Source organism: Rhinoraja longicauda, chromosome 6 (assembly GCF_053455715.1).
Source record: "Rhinoraja longicauda isolate Sanriku21f chromosome 6, sRhiLon1.1, whole genome shotgun sequence".
Lineage (NCBI taxonomy): Eukaryota > Metazoa > Chordata > Chondrichthyes > Rajiformes > Arhynchobatidae > Rhinoraja > Rhinoraja longicauda.
The window spans coordinates 17,162,861-17,186,794 of NC_135958.1; the positions used below are offsets into that span (position 1 = coordinate 17,162,861).

The 23,934-nt window shown below is 45.9% G+C and overlaps 2 protein-coding genes across 16 annotated transcripts in view; one reads left to right on the top strand and one right to left on the bottom strand.

Annotated features, from left to right (window-relative positions):
- The window catches only part of fbxl9 (F-box and leucine rich repeat protein), a 40,944-nt gene extending 39,525 nt beyond the window's left edge, over positions 1-1,419 (top strand). For all 10 annotated transcript variants that reach the window (XM_078400578.1, XM_078400580.1, XM_078400582.1 and 7 more), the window contains one exon: positions 846-1,419. In XM_078400578.1, coding sequence (XP_078256704.1) covers positions 846-1,014 — 169 coding nt within the window. In that variant the 3' untranslated portion in view covers positions 1,015-1,419. The remainder of the gene's footprint in view (positions 1-845) is intronic.
- Positions 1,420-10,276: 8,857 nt separating this feature from the next.
- elmo3 (engulfment and cell motility 3) overlaps positions 10,277-23,934 on the bottom strand; it is an 82,209-nt gene continuing 68,551 nt past the window's right edge. For all 6 annotated transcript variants that reach the window (XM_078401703.1, XM_078401704.1, XM_078401705.1 and 3 more), the window contains 6 exons: positions 21,787-21,950; positions 19,707-19,819; positions 15,486-15,590; positions 14,483-14,565; positions 11,630-11,710; positions 10,277-10,528 (listed from right to left, as the gene is read on the bottom strand). In XM_078401703.1, the coding sequence (XP_078257829.1) occupies positions 10,316-10,528; positions 11,630-11,710; positions 14,483-14,565; positions 15,486-15,590; positions 19,707-19,819; positions 21,787-21,950 (759 nt within the window). In that variant the 3' untranslated portion in view covers positions 10,277-10,315. The remainder of the gene's footprint in view (positions 10,529-11,629; positions 11,711-14,482; positions 14,566-15,485; positions 15,591-19,706; positions 19,820-21,786; positions 21,951-23,934) is intronic.

The following is a 23,934-nucleotide window of genomic DNA, read 5'->3' on the forward strand; positions in this document are numbered from 1 at the left end:
ACTCATTGCAGAAGCAGAAAGTTTTCTCATAAAGTCATAGAGTCATACAGTGTGGAAACAGGCCATTCGACCCAACTTGCCCACACCAACCTACATGTCTCATCTACACTAGTCCTACCCGCTTGCATTTGGCCCATATCCCTTTGAACCTATCGATCCATGTACCTGTGTAAATGTTTCCTAAATGTTGCGATAGTACCTGCAATTGTATTCAAGTCCTTTTGTGTACCTTGTACCTTTTGTGTTCAAGTCCCACTCAAAAGACTCAAGACAATATCTAGGCTAATATTCTAGTTCAATACTAAGGTAGTACTGCAGTATTGGAGATGCTGTCATTTGAATGTGGTGCTAAACCTTGTCTGAGAAACAGATGCTAGATATTAGAAAAGTTCTTGTGTTCTAATGAACACTTTCCTTGGTCAGTAGCACCATTGAAATAATAATGAGTTATTGCTCTCTGGGAGTTTGTTTGAGAATGGGGGTGATGGAAGGTGACGGGAATGGAAATCAAAGTTCATCTTCATCTTTTTGGTTCCCTCTATGTGGGTCATAAGTATAAAAGGGTGTCAGTAAGTCCAGTCAGGAATTTGATGAAAACATCTTTCAACACAAGGTGGTAAGAATGCAGAATTGGTTTTCAAATGAATCAATCGATGGGAGGTGGCATGAAGAGCAGTTGAGTGAAAACTAGATAAGCAAAGGAGGAAAAAAGGAATAGAAAAATATGTGGATTAGATTTGGAAGGAGGAATTTCTTGTTCCATAATTCTTACTATAGATCTGTTGTTGTAAAATTGAATCAGATTTGATGCTTGTGGTTATTATCCCACCTGCTTTTGTCCCTAGGATGCTGAAAGTCCTCATGAATGAGTGCAAGTGGCTGAAGAGTTTGGACGTTTCCATGTGCGGTGGGCTGACTGTTGTGGACATTGAACAACTTCAGCTACTCCACCCCACCCTCACCAAAGTCCAGGCGCGGTGCTTGGGTGTAGATGACCTGCCCGTAACATTGTGAACAAAGACTGAATGAAAGACTTGAGGCTGCAGATGCTGGAATCCAGAGCAAAAATTGAGTTGCTGGACGAACTCAGCAGGTCGGCAGCATCTGTGGGGAGTAAAGGGTTGTCGATGTTTTGGGTTGAGACTCTGCTACAGAACTGAGAATGTAAACAAGTGATAGCCTGTATAAAGAGGTGGGGAAGGGGGAAGGATGAGGCAGGAGTTGGAAAGCGATAGGTGGTTTCAAGTGAGGAGGGGTTGATAGGCAGATGGAGCCAAGTGGGGGATGGAGGGTTGGAAATAGCAACAGGCTGGGGGTTGATAAGTGAAGACAACGAAGGAATGCAGATGAAGATAGACACAAAATGCTGGAGTAACTCAGCGGGACAGGCAGCATCTCTGGAGAGAAGGAATGGGTCATGTTTCTGGTCAAGACCCTTCTGAAGTCTGAAGAAAGGTCTCGAACTTAAACGTCACCCAATCTTTCTCTCCAGAGATGCTGCCTGTCCCGCTGAGTTACTCCAACATTTTGTCTATTTTTCGTGTAAACCAGTATCTGCAGTTCCTTCCTACACACGAAGGAATACAGAGGATGGACTCCGATCGGAAAGGATGGTGATGAGAGGAACCAGATAGGGAAAGGATGGTCGGCAGTTGGGAACAGTATGGGAGCAGATTGGTGATCCAGTGGGTTGTGTGTGGGTGATAGCCAGATGGAGGCAGGAAGGGAATGGGAAAGAAACTGGGTAATGGGGTTGGGTATGGAAAGAAGGTGGTCTATAAAAGGAATTGGGTAGATTAGAAGGAGCGAGAAAGGAACAGAAGAGTGCACGTTACTTGTAATTGGAACCCAATGTTCACACCATTGGGTTGCTGTTCTAGTTTGCATTTAGCTTCATACTGATGGTGGGGGAGGCGAGGATAGAGGAGTCAGTGTGGGAATGGAGAGGGGAGTTAAAGTGGCTTGTAACAGGGAGTCCTGTTGCAGGGACTCGACCCAAAATGACAAGCACCCTGATGCCTCTATAGATGCTGCCTGACCCACTGAGTTACTCCCGCACCTTGTTTCTTGCTCAAGTTTAAAGGACAACTGAAGACGTCAGTTTCCTGTTACCTCATGCAGCCAAAACCTGGCTTCCAAACTCTGAGTAAGTGCTTCATGTATTGCAAGGGTCCTTTCCATTCCTGGTTTTTCTCACATCTAATTGCAGGCAGTTTAGCATGTTATTAGGGTGAGATGAGGTAAGGTCGGGTCCTAAGATCGAGCATAAACACTTTAAACTGCAGAGAGTCCAAATTGTTTAATCTGTACAGGGACAGAGTTGAATGTTGCAATTGCCCTCAGAGTATAAAGTGAGAATACTTAGCCCAAGTTCCAGATCACTATTCCAATTATATCCTTTTTGCTGGATATGGAAATTGAATTTCCATGATGTTACACTTATCCAATAACTGACTGATTGGCTAGTGTGAAATGGAAAATAATCCTGTGGGGAATGGACTGGTGGGGCAATAGGTATCCCACAAGAGTCAGTGTTAAGAAACGGGTTTCATGTTGTTTGTTCTCAAATTACAACCATTGGTTTTCATTGTGTTTTAAACTTGTTTCCTATTCAGTGTCGTACTTGTACCTTGTACTCACACTCCTGGGTCACTGGTAAATTGTTATTAGATGGCGGGGTCGGCACCTTGCCCTCCGTTTAAATACGTTCCACCTTATCGTCAAATCCATTGTGAATTTAAGGTTTTAGCAGGAAATTGATGTTGATATTTTGAAGTATTAACTGCCATCAGGTGAACTTGTGAGATTGTTTTTAGTTCCCAATTTGCCTAGGATAGCATGAAATATCAAACCTGTTCTATTTAAAATAAAGCACGTTATCTAATGTGTTTTGTCGCGGTGTCTTAGCTTGTTGGTAAGGTTGGGATATGTGTGCAGACACCAAATAGCAGCCTAGCTGTTACTGCTTCCCTTTAACCTGCATTTGTCACAGATTCAAGAGTTTGTATGTTATCTTTGGTAATAAACAAGTGGCTTCCACAACCTAGAAGGACTCGGCTACCAGATGCTTGGGAAAACAGCCTCTCCCAAGTTGCCTCCATCACTAACTCTACTGATTGCTGTTCTGTAATTGTTGCTGGGTCAAAATCCCCAAAGCCCCTAGCTAATGACACTGGGTTTATCTTGACCAAAAGGATTACAGTTCTTCAAGACACAAGGCCACTTCCCAAGGCCAGAAGGGGATGTCACCCTTGCCATATAGAATGCTTTGTTTTAATTTTGGGGAAGCAAGCCGAAGTATCATCAGTAATTCAATTAAAACCCAAACTATAATCCACAGATTAAAAAAAGCTGCAGATACTAGAAATCCTATGAAAAATGCTGGAAATAACAGGCCAGGCAGCAACTGTGGAGGGATAAACTCTGTTTCTCTTGCCACAGATGCTGCCTGAGTATTTGTGCCATCTGGTGTTTGCATTGAACTGGACTGCACTTTTGAAAGTGACTGTTTTTGGAGCTCTTCAGCCTGTCTTTGCATTAGAGAAAAAACATGATTTGCCTTTCCTGCTTCCAAGTCTCCTGCCCATTGTTGAGAGTTGCATCAGTGTGAACAAAGCCATTTATCGGGGCATCCTGTTAAGAGAGTCATTTTGGGTAGGAGGCTGATTTCCAAACTTAAAGGCCTATGTTATAATGATCTTAAATCGTGCTGGCAAGTAATAACAGTCCCCATTTCATTCTGAAATAGCATAGTAGCATATGAGGAATTTCAGAATCCTCAGAATGTTACTTGTTAACAGGTAATTGAGTTTCTCATAGGAGCCATACCCCAATGGATGCAGGATCCTAATAATAGTTTGCAGTAATTTTACCATTACAACCTGCTAATAAGGCATTTGATAAAATCCCCCATGGTAGATGGATTCAGAAGATTAAGATGCATGGATTAACATATTACTGGGGTCGTGGACTGGGAGGAAGGCTGTCAAATATTCTTTGATACAGCGGGATATAGATCAGCTACTGAAATGGGTGGAAAAATGGCAGATGGAGTTTAATACAAGCAAGTATGAGATGTTGCACTTGGGAAAGTTGAATGTAAGGGGAAAATGTATAATTAATTGCAAGACCCTTAACAGCATTGATGTACAGAGGATTCCTGGGATCCAAGTCCATTACTCCCTGAAAGTAGCAACCTCAAGGTCTGTGGAGGAATGGAGGAGAATTAAAGTGTCCAGCAACCAGAAGATCAGGTGGGTTCAGGCAGGCTGAGCGAAGGTGTTCCACGAAATGATCGCCCAGGCTGCGTTTGGTCTTGCCGATGTATAAGAGTCCACATCTTGAACGACGGATACAGTAGATGAGTCTGAAGAAGGGTCTCGACCTGAAACATCACCCATTCCTTCTCTCCTGAGATGCTGCCTGACCTGCTGAGTTACTCCAGCATTTTGTGAATAAATACCTTCGATTTGTACCAGCATCTGCAGTTATTTTCTTACAGATACAGTAGATGAGGTTGGAGGAGGTGCAAGTGAACCATTGCCTAACCTGAAAGGACTGTCGGCATCCCTGGACAGAGTCGAGGGAGGAGGTATAGTGAGAGGTGTTGCATCTTCTGCGGTTGCAGGGGAAGGTACCAGGGGAGGAGGTGGTTTGGGTGGGAAGGGATGAGTTAACCAGGGAGTTGCAGAGGGAATGGTCTCTACGGAAGGTGGAAAGGGGTGGAGATGGGAAAGTGTGACTAGTGGTGGGATCCTGTTGGAAGTGGCAGATATTTTGGAGGATTATGTGTTGTATACGACGGCTGATGGGGTGGAAGGTAAGGACCAAGGGGATTCTGTCTCTGTTGCGACCAGGGGGAGCAACGGCGGAGCTGCGGGGTACTGAGGAGACATGAGTAAGGGCCTCATCTATGATGAGAGAGGGGAACCCCCGTTCCTTAAAGAATGAGGACATCTTGGATGTCCTCGTATGGAACACCTCATCTTGGGCGCACATGCGGCGTAGATGGAGGAATTGGGAATAGGGGATAGTCTTTGCAGGAAGCAGGGTGGGAAGAAGTGTAGTCGAGTTAGTTGTGGGAGTCAGTGGGTTTGTAATAGACGTCCTGTAATGGAGACTGTGAGATGAAGAAAGGGGAGGGAGGTGTCGGAGAGGGTCCAAGTAAATTTGAGTGCAGGATGAAAATTGGTGGTGAAGTTGATGAACTCCATGAGTTCTGCATGGGTGCAGGAGGTAGCACTAATGCAGTCATCAATGTAACGGAGATCGGGGATAGGGCCAGTGTACGCCTGGAACAGGGATTGTTCAACGTACCCTACAAAGAGGCAGGCATAGCTGGAGCCCATAGCTACGCCTTGGACCTGGAGAAAATGGGAGGAGTCAAATGAGAAGTTGCTGAGGGTGACCAGTTCCGCTAGGCGGAGTGTTAGTAGAGGGAAATTGGATGGTTCTGTGGTTGAGGAAGAAACGGAGGGCTTTAAGGCCTTCCTGGTGGGGGATGGAGGCGTAGAGTGACTGAACGTCCAGAGTAAAGATGAGGGATTGGGGGCTCGGAAAGCAAAGGTCATGTGAGGTATCTTGGACATAGGTCGGGAGAGATTGGACCAGGGGGGATAGGATGGAGTCAAGGTACATAGAAATCATTTCTGTGGGACTTGACTTGTTTATCTCTTAGGTGGAGATGAGAGCCCCTCTTAATGAAGGGTACAAAAGGATATAGTAGTCCATATGCCCCTGTATTATTAATGTTTTGGTCATTGTGTTGTTACATTGTGGGAGCTTGCAAAGCACAAAATGGTTGCTGCATTTTCAACATTACAATAGCATCCATTGGCAATAAAGCAGTGAGGTGTGAAGGCAAATAACCGCAAGTTTCTTCAGGGCTGGGTATTGTGTGCAGGAGGGGAGGGGAAGGGAAGGACTATAGGTATTAGATGAGCCAGGCAATGCAAGTGCCTTTAGAGTGAGCAGGGGTGCATCCTTTTAGAGATAAAAGGAGTGCAGAAACAGGCCCTTAGGACCACCGAGTCCGTGCTGACCAGCAATCATCCTGTACACTCGCACTATGCTACACACTAGGGACAATTTTACCAAAGCCAATTAACCAACAAACCTGTACGTCTTTGGAGTGTGGGAGGAAACCGGAGCACCCGGAGAAAACCCATGTGGTCACAGGGAGAATTTGCAAACTCGTAGTCAGGATCAAAGCCAGGTCTCTGGTGCTGTAAGGCAACAACTCTATTGCTGTGCCACTGTACTCCGCTATGTTATATTGCAATTTGCCATGCTGTGCAATTGCACCTCCATTCATCCACAAAAGGCGAATAGAAAAGAGAAAAATCCATTAAAAAGTAATCACCTCCAGGAAGTCCACTGTGCTTTATGTACAAAAACAAGATCATGGCAGAGCAACATATTTTATTCTGAACTGAGAACAAGGCAAGTTTGTTAATGCCATGGAAGATCTACTGATGTTCAGTAGCAGAAAAAGATCATTTTCTTACAAAAAATGTTGAGACTTTATATACACATAGTCACAAAAATACCACTACCAAAACCCAAAGCAATAGTGTAAATAAATTAATAAGTCAATAGCAATACTCAAGTTTGATCCAGTGTATGTCTGTGGCAGTGCACAGATTGTCAGCCCTGTGACTGACAGCAGCTGGAAACCAGGTGGAATCAGCTTGTTGAACAGGCTCCTGTCACCGTGAGACTAGCACATCGCTGCGCTGTGGTAGGGCCACTTTCATTCTGAACCCAATTTTGCTCCTGCAGCTGCTCCCTTCCCTCTCCTGAGGGCCCTGACTCTTGCTGTGTCAGCAATCCACAGGTACTCCATTGTATTCTTACCTTTAGAGGCTTACATGAGACATCTTTGTGGGCTTTTTGACCACTTGAGCCAAGCAGTGAAAATCAGTTGCAAGGTTTCCCTCTTGATCCTGGGGTCTGAGCAATATGAAACCGGACATAGTCTCATCCCATTGACCCAACAGGTAGTCAGTTCCACTCTCGGGCAATGGCAGGGTATTGCCATAAAATTGTCTTTTTTCCCCTGCGGGTTCATTTAACACCGAGTCTGACAGATGGAACAAGTCTGTGATGTTGCATTGATGGTTCGTAGCTAACAGTTAATGCAGACGTCTGCATTACATTGTTAGCAGATATGTGCCCAGACTTACTCAGCCGATAACCTGGAAACCTTGTTTGTGTCAGATGCCAAAGATTTCAGTACATCTTCAGGTTGATGTACGTAGAGAGAGTACCGCAGTTGGAAGTAATAGATCCCTTTATGTTATACAGAAGAGCAGCAAAATTCTCCAGTGACCTCCCACCCCCCCCCCCCCCCCAGCAACATCACCAAAAAGATGGTCTTATCATTTACCACACTGCTGGCTGTAAGCTTGACTGATGTGTTTCCTGCATCGCAATAGCGTGGATAGTTGTGCAAAGTACCTTTGAGATGTGCAAGGACGATATACTGAAATGCAGTCAGTGAGATACCTTGAGCACATCCAACTATAGTTATCTTTCCTACGCTATTTAACAAGGTCAGGAATAATCCCCTAAGGGGAAAGCAGCAATGGTTCACCAAAATAAAAGTGGGGCTTTAAAGTTTAGATTATCCAGTCAGTTACATAAATAGCTTTCCACAAAACAAAGGTGCACTGACTGAAGTATTTTCAAACATCACAAGGATTTGATAGTGCAGACAAAGTGGAACTACTTCTTCAGTAGAAGGAATCAAGCGTAAAGGTGCATAATTTGGGAGAGAAATCAGGGAACTTTGTGCCACCCTCACCCCAAAACAAAAGGAACTTTAGCCACAATCTGGGACTTTCATGTCAGGCTGTAGAACAATGAGGAATAATTGGAGCTACCGAGACTGAAATTGATAAGTAAATCAAGGGATATGGAACCAAGGGATAAAGATCAGCACCTTAAATGAAAGATGGAACGAGGTCAGAGCTGAATGGCCTGGGGCTGTCTCCATCATCGTCCAATGGGTGATGAACATCATTGTGTAGCTTACCCTTCGAATAGTTAGTCTTCATTTCACAATGAGACTGATTAACCACTGCATAAAGCATCAAATGCATAGCTTTGTTTAAAAATTGCGCCTTTTCAAATTGTCTAAAGCCTCTATTTTAGTGCTCTGAGCAAAGTAGTTTCTACATCCTGATTATCCTGAATATCCCGATTCCCACTCCATTTCTCCAACTTTAAATGTTTAGCTGTTCCCAAGGTAAGATTTCAACAGGTAGTTAGTTATCTGGTATCTTTGCCAAATAGTCCTTGGGCTGGCTGTTCAAGCACAAAGGGCAAGGGAGATAAATTTACCATGTAATATCCAAATGCACACGCGCACATATGCTTATATCAAATAGGGATCACAGAGGATCACAATTTTGAAGCAGAAACTCCTCCTTCTCTTTTGTTCACTGCACAATGAAGCTGTAGGAGGCTTCTGACACTGGCCAGCATTTGTCCAACAAACAGAAGACAAGCCCCAGGATAGAGCCCACAGGTTTCCCAGCTTGAACGGCTAACCAATCTGTAAGCAGCTCAGTGCATTTACAGAAAAGCTTGCAGAAATCCTGTCCCAAATTATGCCTCGGAGCAAACTAACCGACCCTAAAGCAGACTTATGTCCCTCCACAATGGTGAATTTAATTCAAAGTTCTATATTAATGTTAGAGTCATAGCACCACAGCATTGCAAGCACAACTCCTGACAGAGTAAGTGTCGGAAACAGGTTAAAATCAACCTGAAAATAATTATTTTCTTGCAGATTTTGCCCAAGCTTTGTTCTTTCAGAGCACTTTAGCAAAATATTGCAAAAGCTGTAAATTAAAAACGAAACAGAAACCGCACTAAACACTGGTCGGCAGCATCTATAGAGGGAGAAACCCGAGTCAACGCTTCAGGGTATCGCTTCAGATGTTTCACTCGAAAGATCAGCTCTGTTTCTCTCTCCACAGATGCTGCCTGGCTTGCTGAATATTTCCAGCAGCCTGTTCATATTTCACTCAAAGAATACCTTTAAATTATTCTTCTCTTTTCCACAAGTGCTTCACTTGCACTATGATGATGATTTTGAAGCTGTTAGTACTGAATCAGGATTATACTGGGCTGCAAATCTGTGCCACTCAAATCCAATAAGGGTTGGACGTGCAGGATACGGATATTATAGTCCAGACTGACATACTGCCATTCCAGAATTGCATGTGAGACGGTGGTGGGGGGTGGGGGGGGATTTCTTGTGTGATAACTGGAAGGGCTCACTGATGGGAGGCATGGTTTTCTTGCAGAAGTACATCATACATACACCTGATCATTGTTTTTTAAATACGCACAGCAGTTGTCCAGGAACATTGATGAGAAGTTTGGACTTGTGCCTGACATCTGCTCCCTGGTCTATGCCCTGGGTTGCTTTACGTTAAATGCCAGGTCAGAGTTACAATCCCTGATCAACATTAGCTACTTTAACAAAACCTAGTTGTGATGCATGGTTTGCTCTTATCCTGACGACATTCTGTTATCTATCTTTGCCAGAATAGGGCAGAACTAAAATTTGGTTCAAAGTCTGTCAGAAAACTAACTAAACAGCATCACAGAAACCAACACGGTCAACGTCAGCCCTCATCCGAAACAGCCTTGCTCCGGAGGCCATGTCTAATAATCAAATTCACAGCTAACTAACATCTCCCTGGTTGGTTTCCCCATTCTACCTACTCCACTGAAGAGAATCAAAAAGTGGCAACAGCAAACTGTTCTGAGTTTCCGACCTTTCCTTCTAGCTCTTCTTGCAACCATGGAGTGAGCAATGTGAGGCCAACATTGCGGGCATGTAATCCTCTTGAGGATGAAGGTTTCCCAGCTGAACATATCCGTTTCTCTCCACAGCTGCCATTGACCAGTGAAGCATTTGCTACATTTCACAATTTTTCTTTACATATAATAATCCATAACATCTTGCTTCACCTCTATTTGCTCCCCCCCCTCACCCCACCCCAAGGATTCCCAGTTCTGCTGGCCTGAACCCAGTTTCATTGCAATAGCCTTTGCCAGCTGAGGAGTGACGTACAGCCTTTTTTTGTAAGTACCTTTTCCAATATTGCACACAAAAATATTTGAGTCGCTGCCTGGGTATAAAATTCGTTCTGTACATTAAACATATAAAACCCGTGTCAATTCTGCAACCCTCTCTCCCCCTTCTCCCACCACCTCCCCCCCCCCCCATCCCCCTCCCCGCCACCTCTAACAGTGAGGAAGTGCTGACATGTTTGAATGTGAAGCCACTCTGACGCCATCAGTGGTCAGTGTGGCTGAAGTCGTAGCAGAAGTTGTAGTTGCTGGGCACACTGGGGATGGGTGGAGCAACGTCTGGGATGGAGATGTTCTCCAGGTCCAAGAGCCGCAGTTTGATCTCCATGGACAGCAGAATCTCCAGCTCGCTCTTGGTCTGCTCGCTGTTCAGCTCCTTGCCCAGGAGGACACTCAAGCCATCGGTCCACAGCCCGAACTAGTGGAGACAGGGAGAGAAATGAAACAACATTTTAAAGAGAGCAGTCAAAGTGGGACAAATACAGCCTACTCTGAACAGAATGGCACTTAATTTGTTAACTAATTGTAAGATTTATATACCTCCTGGCTTGTTAAGGAGGAGGCTTGTTACGCATTGCACTTTTGATAGATGTTTGAAAAGTTTTAAACACTGTACCTCTAGTTTCATTTTAAAACATTGTTGAATCTGCTTCCGTCATGGTCCAAGCAGTGGCATTTTAGATTATGGTAACTCACTGCTTAAGCTAAAAGTTCTCCCTTACTCTCTAGTTCTATGGCCTCTGGTTATCAGTAAACTTGCTTTTTCTCTCGGACACTTTACACTGACCCGTTTGTTTTGAACAGTTCAGTCATAGTAGGAGGTGGCATATATTTAGGACTAAGATGCTCTACATTCAGAGAGCTAGCCTCTGACTATTAAGGTTTTGATATCAAAGAAAGTGCAGTTGCTGTAGAAATTCAACCGTAAAGGTCAGGCAAGGTAAGCCACACAAGCTAACTGTTACTATTTTCTCATTGTTCTGGTTTCTTCATTAAATATCCATTTAACAGTCTCTGTTCTAAAGAGACAAGCCAGTTTCCCCACATAATCAAAAATCTTCATCCTTGATGATTTTCCAATAGATCTTCTCAGTACTCTCTGCAAGATGTTGACCTCCTTCCTTTTGGTCGTCAAAAATAAGTCATGTTTCAGCTTCCATGTTTTAACCCATTTCAAAATGGAGAAGAAATTTATTTCACCTGAATATTGGGATCTATCTCAAATCTTGTCCAACAGTCCACCCAGAATCATTTTGGAATGGTATAGAAAGTGAAAAGTGCTAAATAAACACCAGCTATTGTTGTTGCCTATGTCTTTCTGAACGTTGCTTTTATGCTCTTCACTAGTTCTTACCCAGAGCATGTGCTTCACTTTTAATTAATTAAATGTTGCCGTCACAGTGCTCTTGAGCATCGTCAATTTCATACTCGGAGACTGCAACCTCAGAGACAGAGCAGCTAATCCCATATCCCCCTTCTTCCCTGGTATGGGTGACCTCCCACCACAATCAAGACTCACATCATATTTGCTTGGCGCGATGAAGTTCAACGAGTAGTCCTCTGCATCGTACAGAATGGAGAAGGCTAGATCCAGCACCTCCTAAGAACAAAACACAGCAGGACATGGGTCAAGAGTAGGCTACAGGACTGTTGGAAACTGCTTCACCATTAATCAAGATTATAGCTGATAATAGTGGACCTCAGCACCACTTACCTCCACTATCCCCGTATTCCACCTCCACTATCCCCGTATTCCACCTCCACTATCCCCGTATCCCACCTCCACTATCCCCGTATTCCACCTCCACTATCCCCGTATCCCACCTCCACTATCCCCGTATCCCACAATTCCTTCCACCAGAAATCTATACATTTCTATATTGATTGAACTCAGTGACTGATCCTGCACAGAGAATTCCAAAGCCACAACACTCTGCATGAAGCAGTTTCTCTTCCTCTCAGCCTTTCTTTTTGAGACCGAGACCCTGTTTTTGGACTCCTCAGCCAAGGGAAACATTCTCCCCATATTTACCCTCTTGAGCCCTGAACATTATTTGTAAGCTTGCAATACGATCCCCTCTCATTCTTCGACGCTCTGCACAGTACATGCCTGGTCTACTCGTTCTCTCCTTATATGATAACCCACCATCCCTCCAACCAGTCCAGCAAACATTCATTGGATTGTTTTTGCACTAAATACTGTAGAAGGCCAAAGCAAAGCATGCAGTGGAGACATTGAGTGGTGGCCTGATGCAACAGCTCCCTCAACTGGAAGTAGTCAGTTGGTGTGTCCCTTGTTCACCCTGGTGGACATCTCAGGAGCTGCAATGGCACAAGTCTGCAAGCCAGGCAAGAGATTCACATTCATATTCTGGTCAGGACTTCCCAAAACACCTCACAGGCAAGGAAGTCATTTCTCAAATGTGTTGGAAAGAAATAAATGTTTGTGGACTTTATACTCTCTCACATCCCAGTGTGATTATCGTGACCTGTTTTAGTTCAGTTATCCTTAATTTTACGAACATTTATTTTCTAGGTTTTCTAACGCCTGACTCATTGGGCGATGTGGCTTTAATTTACAAAGTTATTCTTTGATAGAACAAATGTGGAGCCACCATCCACCCATTGGTATATACTGTCCTGCAATTCATTTCCGTCCCAACCCATGTGCTACAGCTGCCAATATATTTAAAACTTTGGAATTCCTTCCCTAAACCTTCTCTTATTCTGTTTTTCTTTGCCATAGTCAGAGAGTCATAGAGTTATGCAATGCGGAAACAGGCCCTCCGGCCCAACTTGCCCACACTGACCAAAATCTCCCATCTATACTAGTCCCACCCACCTGTGTTTGTCCCATATCCCACTAAACCAGTCTAAATGTTTCTTAAACTTTGCAATAGTACCTGCCTCAACGACCTCCTCCGTCAGTCGTTCCACACACCCACCACCCTTTGTATGAAAAAGTTACCCCTCAGGTTCCCATTAAGTATTTATCCCCCTCACCTTAAGACTATGTCCAATGGTTGTCGATTCCCCAACTCTGGGCAAGAGACTGTGCATCTACCTGATCTATTCCTCTCATGATTTTGTACAGCTCGATAAGATCAAGTCCTGTTTAACGCCTCTCTCTTTGAACAAGGTTGTAGTCATACATTCTAACATCTACCTTTGCAGCATGATGGCAAATTCTGACAACACAGGGTGTGAAGCCCGAGATGTTTTACCACAGCAGAGGTGCAGTATAAATGGAAGTAGTTGTTGAAGGCTGGCTTCAGGAGGGAGTCACCCAGGCTCAGTTCTCTGAAGCACAGTTTGAGCAATGTGTGGGCTGTGGTGTGAGGCCAGAGGCAGTGAAGCGGATTCCAATTCACTCTGCCTTAACTATGAATGACTTCGAGCTTACACAAAAAAAAGCTACGAATTAGGAGGATGAATAGGGTGTTGGTCCCTCTTGCTGTTCAATACGATCGTGGGGCTGATCTGATTGTAACCTCAAAGCTACATTCTGTGTCCCCACAGTAACCTTTCACCCCTATGCTTATCAAAATCGGTCTAAAAAACATTTAGACTTTGCATCCATCACCCTTTGAGGAAAGGAATTCCAAAGGCTCATGACCCTCAGAGAAAAAAAATCTCATTTCAATTCAATGTTGTCTTTGTATAGTTTTAGTCAAAGAGCCCCATGTCTAAGGATTTAAGCAGAATTACTTTTCCACTAGCTCTTGATTACCTCACAAGAGGAAACATCCTTCACGTATTCCCTCTACTTGGACCCCTCTGGATCTTGTATTTTTCAAACAACTCCCTTCCCACCCTGCTAACCTCCAGGGGATCGAGCCCAGCCTATCCAACCTTCACTACGAAGACAATCTACCCACTCCAAATACCATCTCGTAAACAGTCTCCGATATGGTTCCATTTACATCCTATCTTAAATAAGGTGACTAATAGTGAATAGTACCCCAAGCATGAACTTAGTAATACTTTCCTACTTTTATATTCACTTTCCCTTATCACAAAGAATAACGTTTTATTAGCTGTGGTAGTTGCTCGCATTACCTGCACACGGGACTGTGAGGACTAGTGTAGGGCTGTCTGGGGCAGTGGTGTGGCCATGTAGCACTGAGATGTAAGGCTTGGAGCTGTACCATGGTCAGCTGAGCTCAGCCATTGCTGGGGACTGGCAGCAGCTACTCTGTGGTTTGACCAGAGGTGGATTAGAAAAGTGGTGGGGGAAACACAAGAGGCAAGGGTTACCTGGAAATGGAGAGTTCAAATGTTCATACCATTGAGTTGGTGATTGACCAGACTACTGCAGGGAGTGGAGGAGGTGGGGGAACATTGTCCTTTAGCCTTGGCTGTCTGGACTCACCCGGTTCTGTTTCAGTGTGCTCTTCTCCTTCATGTGGGGGCAGTCCTTCCCAGTCACCAGAGCTTTGATGTCAGCCACGGGGACTAGAAAAGAGAGGAATGGTAAAAGGGTTCAGTGAAGTGATGTCGCGGGTCAATGTTTACCAAAAAAAATGAAGGCCTCTGACCAACCCGCGCCCTTCGTGGAAGATAGACACAAAATGCTGGAGTAACCCAGCGGGTCAGGTAGCATCTCTCATGGAGCTCTGCACCATTGAGTGCAAGGGCAGGTCAGGTCATAGATTGTGGAATCAGGCCCTTCGGCCCAACTTGCCCACGCCGACCAACATGCCCCATTTTACACCAGGTCCACCTGCCTTTGTTTAGTCAGAGGTGAATGACTATTCAATAACTTTGGTAAAGCTATCCAATTAATTCCATTCCGCCCAGTCTTTCTCCCACAGCCTTGCAAACGTTTTGCCTTCAAGTACTTATCAATTCCTTTTTGAAGGCTATTATTCAATCTATTTTCAAGCAGCATGTTCCAATTCACGATCTGCAGTGCAAAACGCTGCTTTCCCATTGGAATGTACGCGTAGGGGTTTTATACCACCATGCCCATGAACCTGCTCTGCCTTTCTATAAGCCCGAGGCCAACTGGATCGTGAGCTCAACTCTGTGTTCTCACCTCCCCCTGGTAACCTTCTACCCCATCAATATTTACCTCTGACGGAAATGTCCAAAGAAACTGCCTCTATGGTAAAGAGTCCCAAAAGCTCATGGATCCCAAGACAATATTTTTGCCTCATCTCCATCTTAATTGAGCGACACCTTGTTTCTAAACAGTGTGTGTGCCACTTCTGCAATCTCCCCCAAGGGCAACTGTCCCCCTCAACCACATATGAGCCACTCCACATTGCCCAATCTCAGCTAAACTCCTCATAACTAAATAAGCACTTTCAGAGGTCAGGGTAAAGCGAGGGGGCTGCGTTTTGCTTCTGGGATGTTCCGGGAGCAGTACGCACTCTTCTCCTGCAGCCACTCGATGGCTGGGTTATCCACTCCTTCCTCCACATCTCCGTAGTGCAGCACCTTGTGATTGGGCGACAGGCGACAATACCACAGCTTGTCTGCCGGATTAAACAGAAGAGAAAAGTTAGCCCTCGGCCCAAACCTCACTCTGGATCCTGACGTCTGCTGCAGAAATGTTGGCTTCAGTTTCACAAAATCAACTTCACAAGTTCACAAGTTACAGGAGTAGAATTAGGCCATTCGGCCCATCGAGTCCACTCCGCTATTCAATCACGGCTGATCTCTCCCTCCTAATCCCATTTTCCTGCCTTCTCTCCATAACCCTTGACATCCGTTCTAATCAAGAATTTGTCTATCTCTGCCTTAAAAATATCCACTGACTTGGCCTTCACAGCCCTCTGTGGCAATGTGTTCCACAGGTTAAGTGCCCTCTGACTAAAGAAGTCCCTCCTCACCTCCTTTCTAAAAGAGAGTCCCATGACCTCTGGTCCGAGGCTCTCCCACTAGTTTAGTTTAGTTTAGAGATACAGCGTGGAAACAGGCCCTTCGGCCCACCGAATCTGCATCGACCAGCGATCCCCACACATTAACACTACCCTACACACACTAGGGACAATTTACACATAAACCAAGCCAATTAACCTACATTCCTGTATGTCTTTGGAGTGTGGGAGGAAACCGGAAATCTCGGAGAAAACCCACGCGGGCACGGGAAGAGCGTACAAAATCTGTACAGATAGCACCCGTAGTCGGGATCGAACCCGGGTCTCTGGCGCTGCAAGGCAGCAACTCTACTGCTGGGCCACCGTGGCCCCCTAGTGGAAACATCCTTTCCACATCCACTCCACCTATGCGTTTCATTATTCTGTAAGTTTCAATGAGGTCAACCTTCTAAACTCCAGCGAGTAGAGGCCCATTGCTGTCAAACGCTCATTATATGCTAACCCACTCATACCTGGAATCATTCTTGTAAACCTCCTCTGGACCCTCTCCAGATCCAGCACATCTGTACAGGCACCGACTCCCTCTCTGACTGTCACTGAATGTGCCCGTCTCTTTACATAGAATATACAGTGGCTTGTCTCCAGTCCCTCGTGCTCATGCGCAACGTTTTCTGTAAAGCTCCATCTAACCCATTGGGGCATCTCCTAATTCTACCTCCTGCCCTTTTCTAAAAAAAAGATACAGCATGGAAGCTGGCTGTTCAGCCCATCAACTCCAACGCCGACTAAATATCACCATTGACCGGACATTCCGAAGGGACCTTCTTCATCCAGAATGGTGAGTGCTAGGAATACACAGGCTGAGAGAGTGGTGGGAACAGAGACACTGACAGCATCAAGGTGTACAGAAGAGCACTTGAATTGCCCAGGCAGTGAAGGCTGTGCATGGAGTCCTGGAAGATGGCCTTAATATGTTCTTTTTCTTTTACTAGAGCACCCAGGGGAAATCCAAGCAGTCATAGGGAAGAGCGTGCAAACTCCACACAGACAGCGCCAGAGGTCAGAATCGCCGCAGCTACAAGGCAGTTCCACTTATGAGGTTGAGCAGGCTGGGACTAGGTTGAGCAGGCTGGGACTAGGTTGAGCAGGCTGGGGCTAGGTTGAGCTGGCTGGGGCTAGGTTGAGCTGGCTGGGGCTAGGTTGAGCAGGCTGGGGCTAGGTTGAGCTGGCTGGGGCTAGGTTGAGTTGGCTGGGGCTAGGTTGAGCAGGCTGGGGCTAAGTTGAGCAGGCTGGGACTAGGTTGAGCTGGCTGGGACTCGGTTGAGCAGGCTGGGACTAGGTTGAGCTGGCTGGGACTAGGTTGAGCTGGCTGGGACTAGGTTGAGCTGGCTGGGACTAGGTAGAGCTGGCTGGGACTCTATTCCTTGGACGCCAGAGAATGAGGGGTGATCTTTTTGAGGTGAATAAAATCATGAAAGGAATAGATCGGGTAGACGCAGAGTCTCTTGCCCAGAGTAGTGAAATGAATGGGAAAAGATTTAATAGGAATCTGAGGGGTAACATTTTAACACAACGGGTGGTGGGTGTATGGAACGAGCTGTCAGAGGAGGTAGTTGAGGCAGGAACCAATACAAGGTTTAAGAAACAATTAGACAGGTACATGGATAGGACAGGTTTAGAGGGATATGGTCTAGATACAGGCAGGTGGGGCCAGTGTAGATGGGACATGTTGGTCGGTGTGGGGAAGTTGGGCCGAAGGGCCTGTTACCATGCTGTATGACTATGACTTCATGACAAAACTTTCTGCTTCTGCAATGAGTATACTACCACTGAGCCACATAAAACACTCCACTTAATGTTCAGTATTTGGGCACCACTGAGCAAACTTTCCAAGCAGAATATATTTGTGAACAATTTCATTATAAATACGAATTATACAAATGCAAATGTTGGTTGATGTGGGCAAGGTAGTCGGAAGGGCCTGTTTCCACGTTGTATGACTCTACTCTGACTCTATAACTCTACTTGCACCACTGCGCCATCCCAAGGCAAACAGATCAAAGTGCCTGGCCCTCCTATCCCCCTGCATAGAGCAGGCTGCTGCAGGCTAGGATCAAAGGCCATAACATACAGCTTGCTTACAACAAGGCTGCCAATTTCAATTACATCCAATCACATTAGCGCAAAAGGAAAATCAGACCTGGTGCTAATGAGGCCCTGCACCTTCAAAAGTGTCCCCCTCGGACTTCCATTTTAATAACATTGATCCCCCATCCCACTGCGGCCCCCGTCACTGGGGAGGTTACGGCCCAGCATTAACTGTACTCCTGGAATTCACACTCGGTGATTTCACAGCAATAAACTGCCACCAGCGGAAGCAGGACTGGGCTATAAATCCCCTCCCCTGCCCCCCCGAGGGGACAACGTACTTCCTCTCTGCAAATGACTCCATCGGTTTTACCTCAAGCCCTCTGCACAAGGCCATCCATCTGACCTTTAACCCCCAAACCATTAACCAGGCACAATATAAAGGCGCACAGCAGGGCGCATCCTTAAAGTGAAACGCTTGCCGTTCAATCATGGCCATTAAAAGTCACCGACTCTGATATGCCAGAGTCAAGGGTTTCTCCTGCACAGTATCCGTGAACCACCCGAGTTGCTCAGTACATCGAAGAAACCCCGACACTGACAATTCCCTTCCTCCTGCCTGAAAAAACTGTGATCTTTGCTGAGTATAATTCCATTCCCACCTCCTTCAGGTGCACTGTCATTGTGTAGGAAGGAACACCAAAGATGGACAATATATATGAGAGTAACTCAGCGGCACAGGCAGCATCTCCGGAGAGAAGGAATGGGTAACGTTTGGGGATGAGACCCTTCTTCAGACTTCAGACTGAACAATGGTCTCGACACGAAACCTCACCCATTCCTTCTCTCCAGAGATACTGCCTGTCCCACTGAGTTCCTTCCTGCTGATTCCTTCCAATTAACAGGGTGGTTGCATCGGCCATTTTCTATGGAGTGGTCTGCTGGAGCAGCAGCATCTCAGCAGTGGAAGGGAAGAGATTCGACAAGCTGGTCAGCCCTGTCCTGGGTTGCCCCCTCGACTCAGTGCAGGTGGTGGGAGAGAGGATGATGGCAAAGGTAACATCGCTGCTGGACAATGACTCACACCCCACTGCACTGAGTAGCTCCTTCAGTGAGACTCCTTCACCCCAAGTGCGTGAAGGAGAGATACAGGAGGTCATTCCTTCCCGCTGCTGTGAGACTGCACAACCAGCACTGCTCCCAGCAGACGAGTCAACAATAACAGCTAAGAACACACAGAAAACTGATGACAAATTATGTTTCTTTTATTTATAATGAATGATCTCTTGCTCACTTGCTATCCACTTTGCTGCTGTAACACTGTAAATTTCCCCGGTGTGGGACGAATAAAGGAATATATTATTATTATTATTATTACGTTTGTGAGCTGGATGGATGTTTCCTGTGGTTTCACAATTTCTGTAACCAAAACTAAATTTCCATTCAAATGGATTCAATTGCTTGCATTCAATTTGCCCAGCAGGTGGTGTTATACGCGGTCATATTGCTGGGCCTCTGGATGCTCTGATACATGAACCACTCTGGGCTGGGACATGTCACAGTGGGCCGGCCTGTCCAGGCCACACTGTCAGGTACCGTTGTGCAGCCAGGACCAGCCCCCTCACTGGGTGAATGGAGTGGGAGACCAGAGGGAGGAGCAGCCACGTATCGGGGAGGGGGTACCTTGGCGCCGACGGCTGCTGATCTTGCGGAAGAGCGTCCCGTCACACAGGCGATTGAGGCGTTGTTGCTTGATCAGTTCCATCAGCTCTGGTTTCAGTCTCTCCCTCAGCTCCCTGTGCAACAGGAGGCATGGATGTTACAGCCTGCTGCCAGACACAGGTACAATTGTACAAGCCGTCCATGCACACACACACACACACACACACACAAGACGCACAATGCTGGAGTAACTTAGCGAGTCAGGCAGCATTTCTAGAGATGCCAGAGATGCTGCCTGTCCCACTGAGTTACTCCAGGTAAACCAGCACCAGCAGTTCCTTCCTACACATGTACACACACACACACACACACACACATTGATACGTTCCTTCCCACACATGTACACACACACACATTGATACCACCAGAAATAACCTTCAGGCCTTAAGAAAAAAAAAAATCACATTTCTCACAGCTTTTGGTGCCGCCGAGATTGAAGAAGGGGCCCTGCGGGGCCCACATGTGGCCCCAGGCCACGTTCACCACGGCGAGCAGTGGATAAGATGAACCTTTTGTAACTTTGTCAACGCCAGAAAGCTGGCGACTCTTTATGTGCTGTCTAGTAGGTGAGGTCTGCTGTATGGTTTTACCAGATTGTAGGCAAAAACAAAGATAATTTCAGTCCACCTAGGCACATGTGACAAAGTATCATAGAATCATTGAATATTACTGCAGTTGCTTTTCAATGTTAAGAATTGGATGGGAAGTGGACAGAGAATGGTTGGGGGCTTACAAAGTGCGTGGTGCACAACTGGGGGCTGCAGCACCAATGTTTTTGCTTGTTCAATGGTCAGAGGGCTGCAGCTATTATACGGATGAGAAATTAACAGTGGCACCACCTCCCCTAACATGTCTAAATATACATCTCAGTGGCAACCCAAGACCCTGGACTACGGACTGGGGATTTAAAGACATGTCTTTTTAGCGATCAATTCTTCTTGCATCGATACCTATTCCATAAAGCCCCTTCATTCAAAACACTAAAAGTTCCAGTCGCCAAAACCCCTTCCTCCAATTCATTCCTAATGCAAATTCCAATGGACTGCATCCCTCCCTATTCATTCCTTGTGTACAAAATTCCGATGTGCCAAATTCCTGCCCATTCATTCCAAGTGTAAAGAATTCCATTGGACTCAAAATTCTGGAGAGATTATGGAGATGGTAAAGGACTAAGAGATTGGAACTGGATTGGAAGTTGAGGGCAAAATTATGGGCAGTATTGGGAATAAAATGACCCGAGGTCAAAAGAACAAAATTAGGATTGAGTATTGGAGCTTTATTTGAAGTCAAATTGATGAGATCTTTATGTATTCCTACACACATTCCAGAAGCAACCGCTAGATAGCAGAGAGAGTGATGCTTCTTCTCCACGACCAAGGATCAGTAATTCAGTACAATGTTTGAAATAAAAAAACAAATATAATTGAGGGACCCAGCAAAGTACGGAAGAGCCTGGTCCACCTCAACGTTGGTGGACTGACGAGCTTCCCAACATCTGGGGGAGTCCAGAACAAGGGGCCACAGTTTAAGAATAAGGGGTAGGCCATTTAGAACGGAGATGAGGAAGAACTTTTTCAGTCAGAGAGTGGTGAAGGTGTGGAATTCTCTGCCTCAGAAGGCAGTGGAGGCCAGTTCGTTGGATGCTTTCAAGAGAGAGCTGGATAGAGCTCTTAAGGATAGCGGAGTGAGGGGGTATGGGGAGAAGGCAGGAACGGGGTACTGATTGAGAGTGATCAGCCATGATCGCATTGAATGGCGGTGCTGGCTCGAAGGGCTGAATGGCCTACTCCTGCACCTATTGTCTATTGTCTATTGTCTATTGTCTATTGGTATGGGGAGAAAGCAGGAACGGACTACTGATTGAGAATGATCAGCCATGATCACATTGAACGGCGGTGCTGGCTCGAAGGGCCGAATGGCCTACTCCTGCACCTATTGTCTATTGTCTAAAAGGTTAGTAGGTACATTCAAACATCTGTAATCCTTGCCCACCACATTTCCACTTCACGTTACATTCAACAAGGCCTCGTGAAGCTCTTACAGGACTGGGGGTGCCAAGGTCTCCTCCTGGTGCATCCTCTCGGTCTGCCGCAGCTTGAGGATCTCACTGTAGTTCAGGGCATTCACCTTGTTGCGAAAGAGCTCGAGGGAGGTGGGCTTGGTGGCCAGTGTCCGTGTGATCTGTTCCCGTACCACCTGCATGACCTGGAACACATTGCACAGGGTGCGTTATGCAGGAGTCTCGCGGCCCCCTGATCTGAGGGTTCCCTGCTCCACACAACGGTAAGGGGCGACGGTGCTGGAAGAGGGCCAGCCTTCAGATCAGGCAACTGAATCATCCTACCACAACCAGAGAGCAGTGCTGAACTACTGTCTACCTCTTTGTTGACCCTCGGACTATCCTTGATCGGACTTTGCTGGCTTTACCTTGCGCTAAACGGATTGACTGTAATCATGCATTGCCTTTTTGCTGACTGGTTAGCACGCAACAAAAGCTTTTCACTGTACCTCAGTGCACGTGACAATCAACTAAAGTGCAGTTATCATTCCACATGCTGAGATACTGTGCAAAGAAGGGAGGAGAGTTCTTCATGGTTCTTTCAGCACTAGTTAAACAAACTTTTTCACTCAGATAGTTGTGAAGCTGTGGAAATCTCTGCCTCAGAAGGCAGTGGAGGCCAATTCTCTGGATGCTTTCAAGAGAGAGTTAGATAGAGCTCTTAATGATAGCGGAGTCAAGGGATATGGGGAGAAGGCAGGAACGGGGTACTGATTGTGCATGATCAGCCATGATCACGGTGAATGGCGGTGCTGGCTCGAAGGGCCGAATGGCCTACTCCTGCACCTATTGTCTATTGTCTAAACAATCAAAATGTAAGCCAGGACATATCTGGCAAGGCTGTCATTTGTAATTTAAAAGATTCTTTAACATATAATCTAAATTATATTTTCCCTACCAAAACATAATTCATACAATTTACAATAATCCAATAATATAGCATTGGCTGCATTGACTCTGCCTTGTATGAACTTACAAGCAGTTGTAAGGGCGGCACGCTGGTGCAGCGGTAAAGTTGCAGCCTTACAGCACCAGAGAACCAGGTTCAATCCTGACTACGGGTGCTGTCCGTACAGAGTTTGTACATTCTTCCCCTGACCTGTGTGGGTTTTCTCCAGGATCTCCGGTTTCCTCCCACACTCCAAAGGCGTACAAGTTTGCAAGTTAATTGATGGTATAATTGTAAATTGTCCTCAGTGTGTGTAGAGTAGTGTTAATGTATGGGGTTGTGCGGACTCGGTGGGCCGAAGGGCCTGTTCTGTACTGTATCTCTGAACTAAATGAAACTAAAAACACTCTCAATGTTTACATTAGTTCAACATGGTTTCAGTAATTCGTTCCTAAACGTTGCATCCGTGCTAGGTTTGAGGGGTTAAAAGCCAAGGCCCATTGCAGCAGTGCCAATGGAAGTGGTGGCATAGTGGCACAGCTGCTGCCTGGCAGCTCCAGGTTCACTCCTGACCGTCAGCGCTATCTGAGTGGAGTCAGCACCTTCTCCGTGACTATATAGGTTTCCTCCGCTTGCTCTGGTAAACCCACCAACGCGTGTGTTAGTAAGTTGATGGACCACTGTAAATGGTCCCTGGAATGTAGGTGAGTGGTAGAATCAGGGGGAGTTGACAGAAAGGTTGGGAGAATTAAACATGATTAGTGTAGAATTAATGTAGAGGGGTGCTTGCTGGTCAGCATGAACTGGTTGGCCGACGGGCCTGTTCCATCCTTGTATCACTGTGATCTGATGAAAATCCCACACTGTGGCATTTCACCATGGATCGTTGCATCCCTGAGCATGGACGCCCACACCTTGGAAACATTCCCTCACAGACATCTCACTGCATCTGCACACCAACCAATTTCGGGCATATTGCAGTTGATGATCTTCCCATTAACCCCAGTTTGCATTCCCAGAACAGCTCGCACATCACAGAGTCCTGCGTTATGCAACAGTTTGAGAAGAACCTCGGCAAAGACCATTCAATTTGTTTCCAGAGTTCTTGGCAAACTCACACTCTGTGAAGGTGGGCGACTGTCTCGGCCCCACCACAGGCCGACTTGAGATCAGTGTGTGGTGATACTGAGACTCCAGCTGTGCATCAAGGATGTGGCAAAGAAGGCTCTCCTCACCAGCAG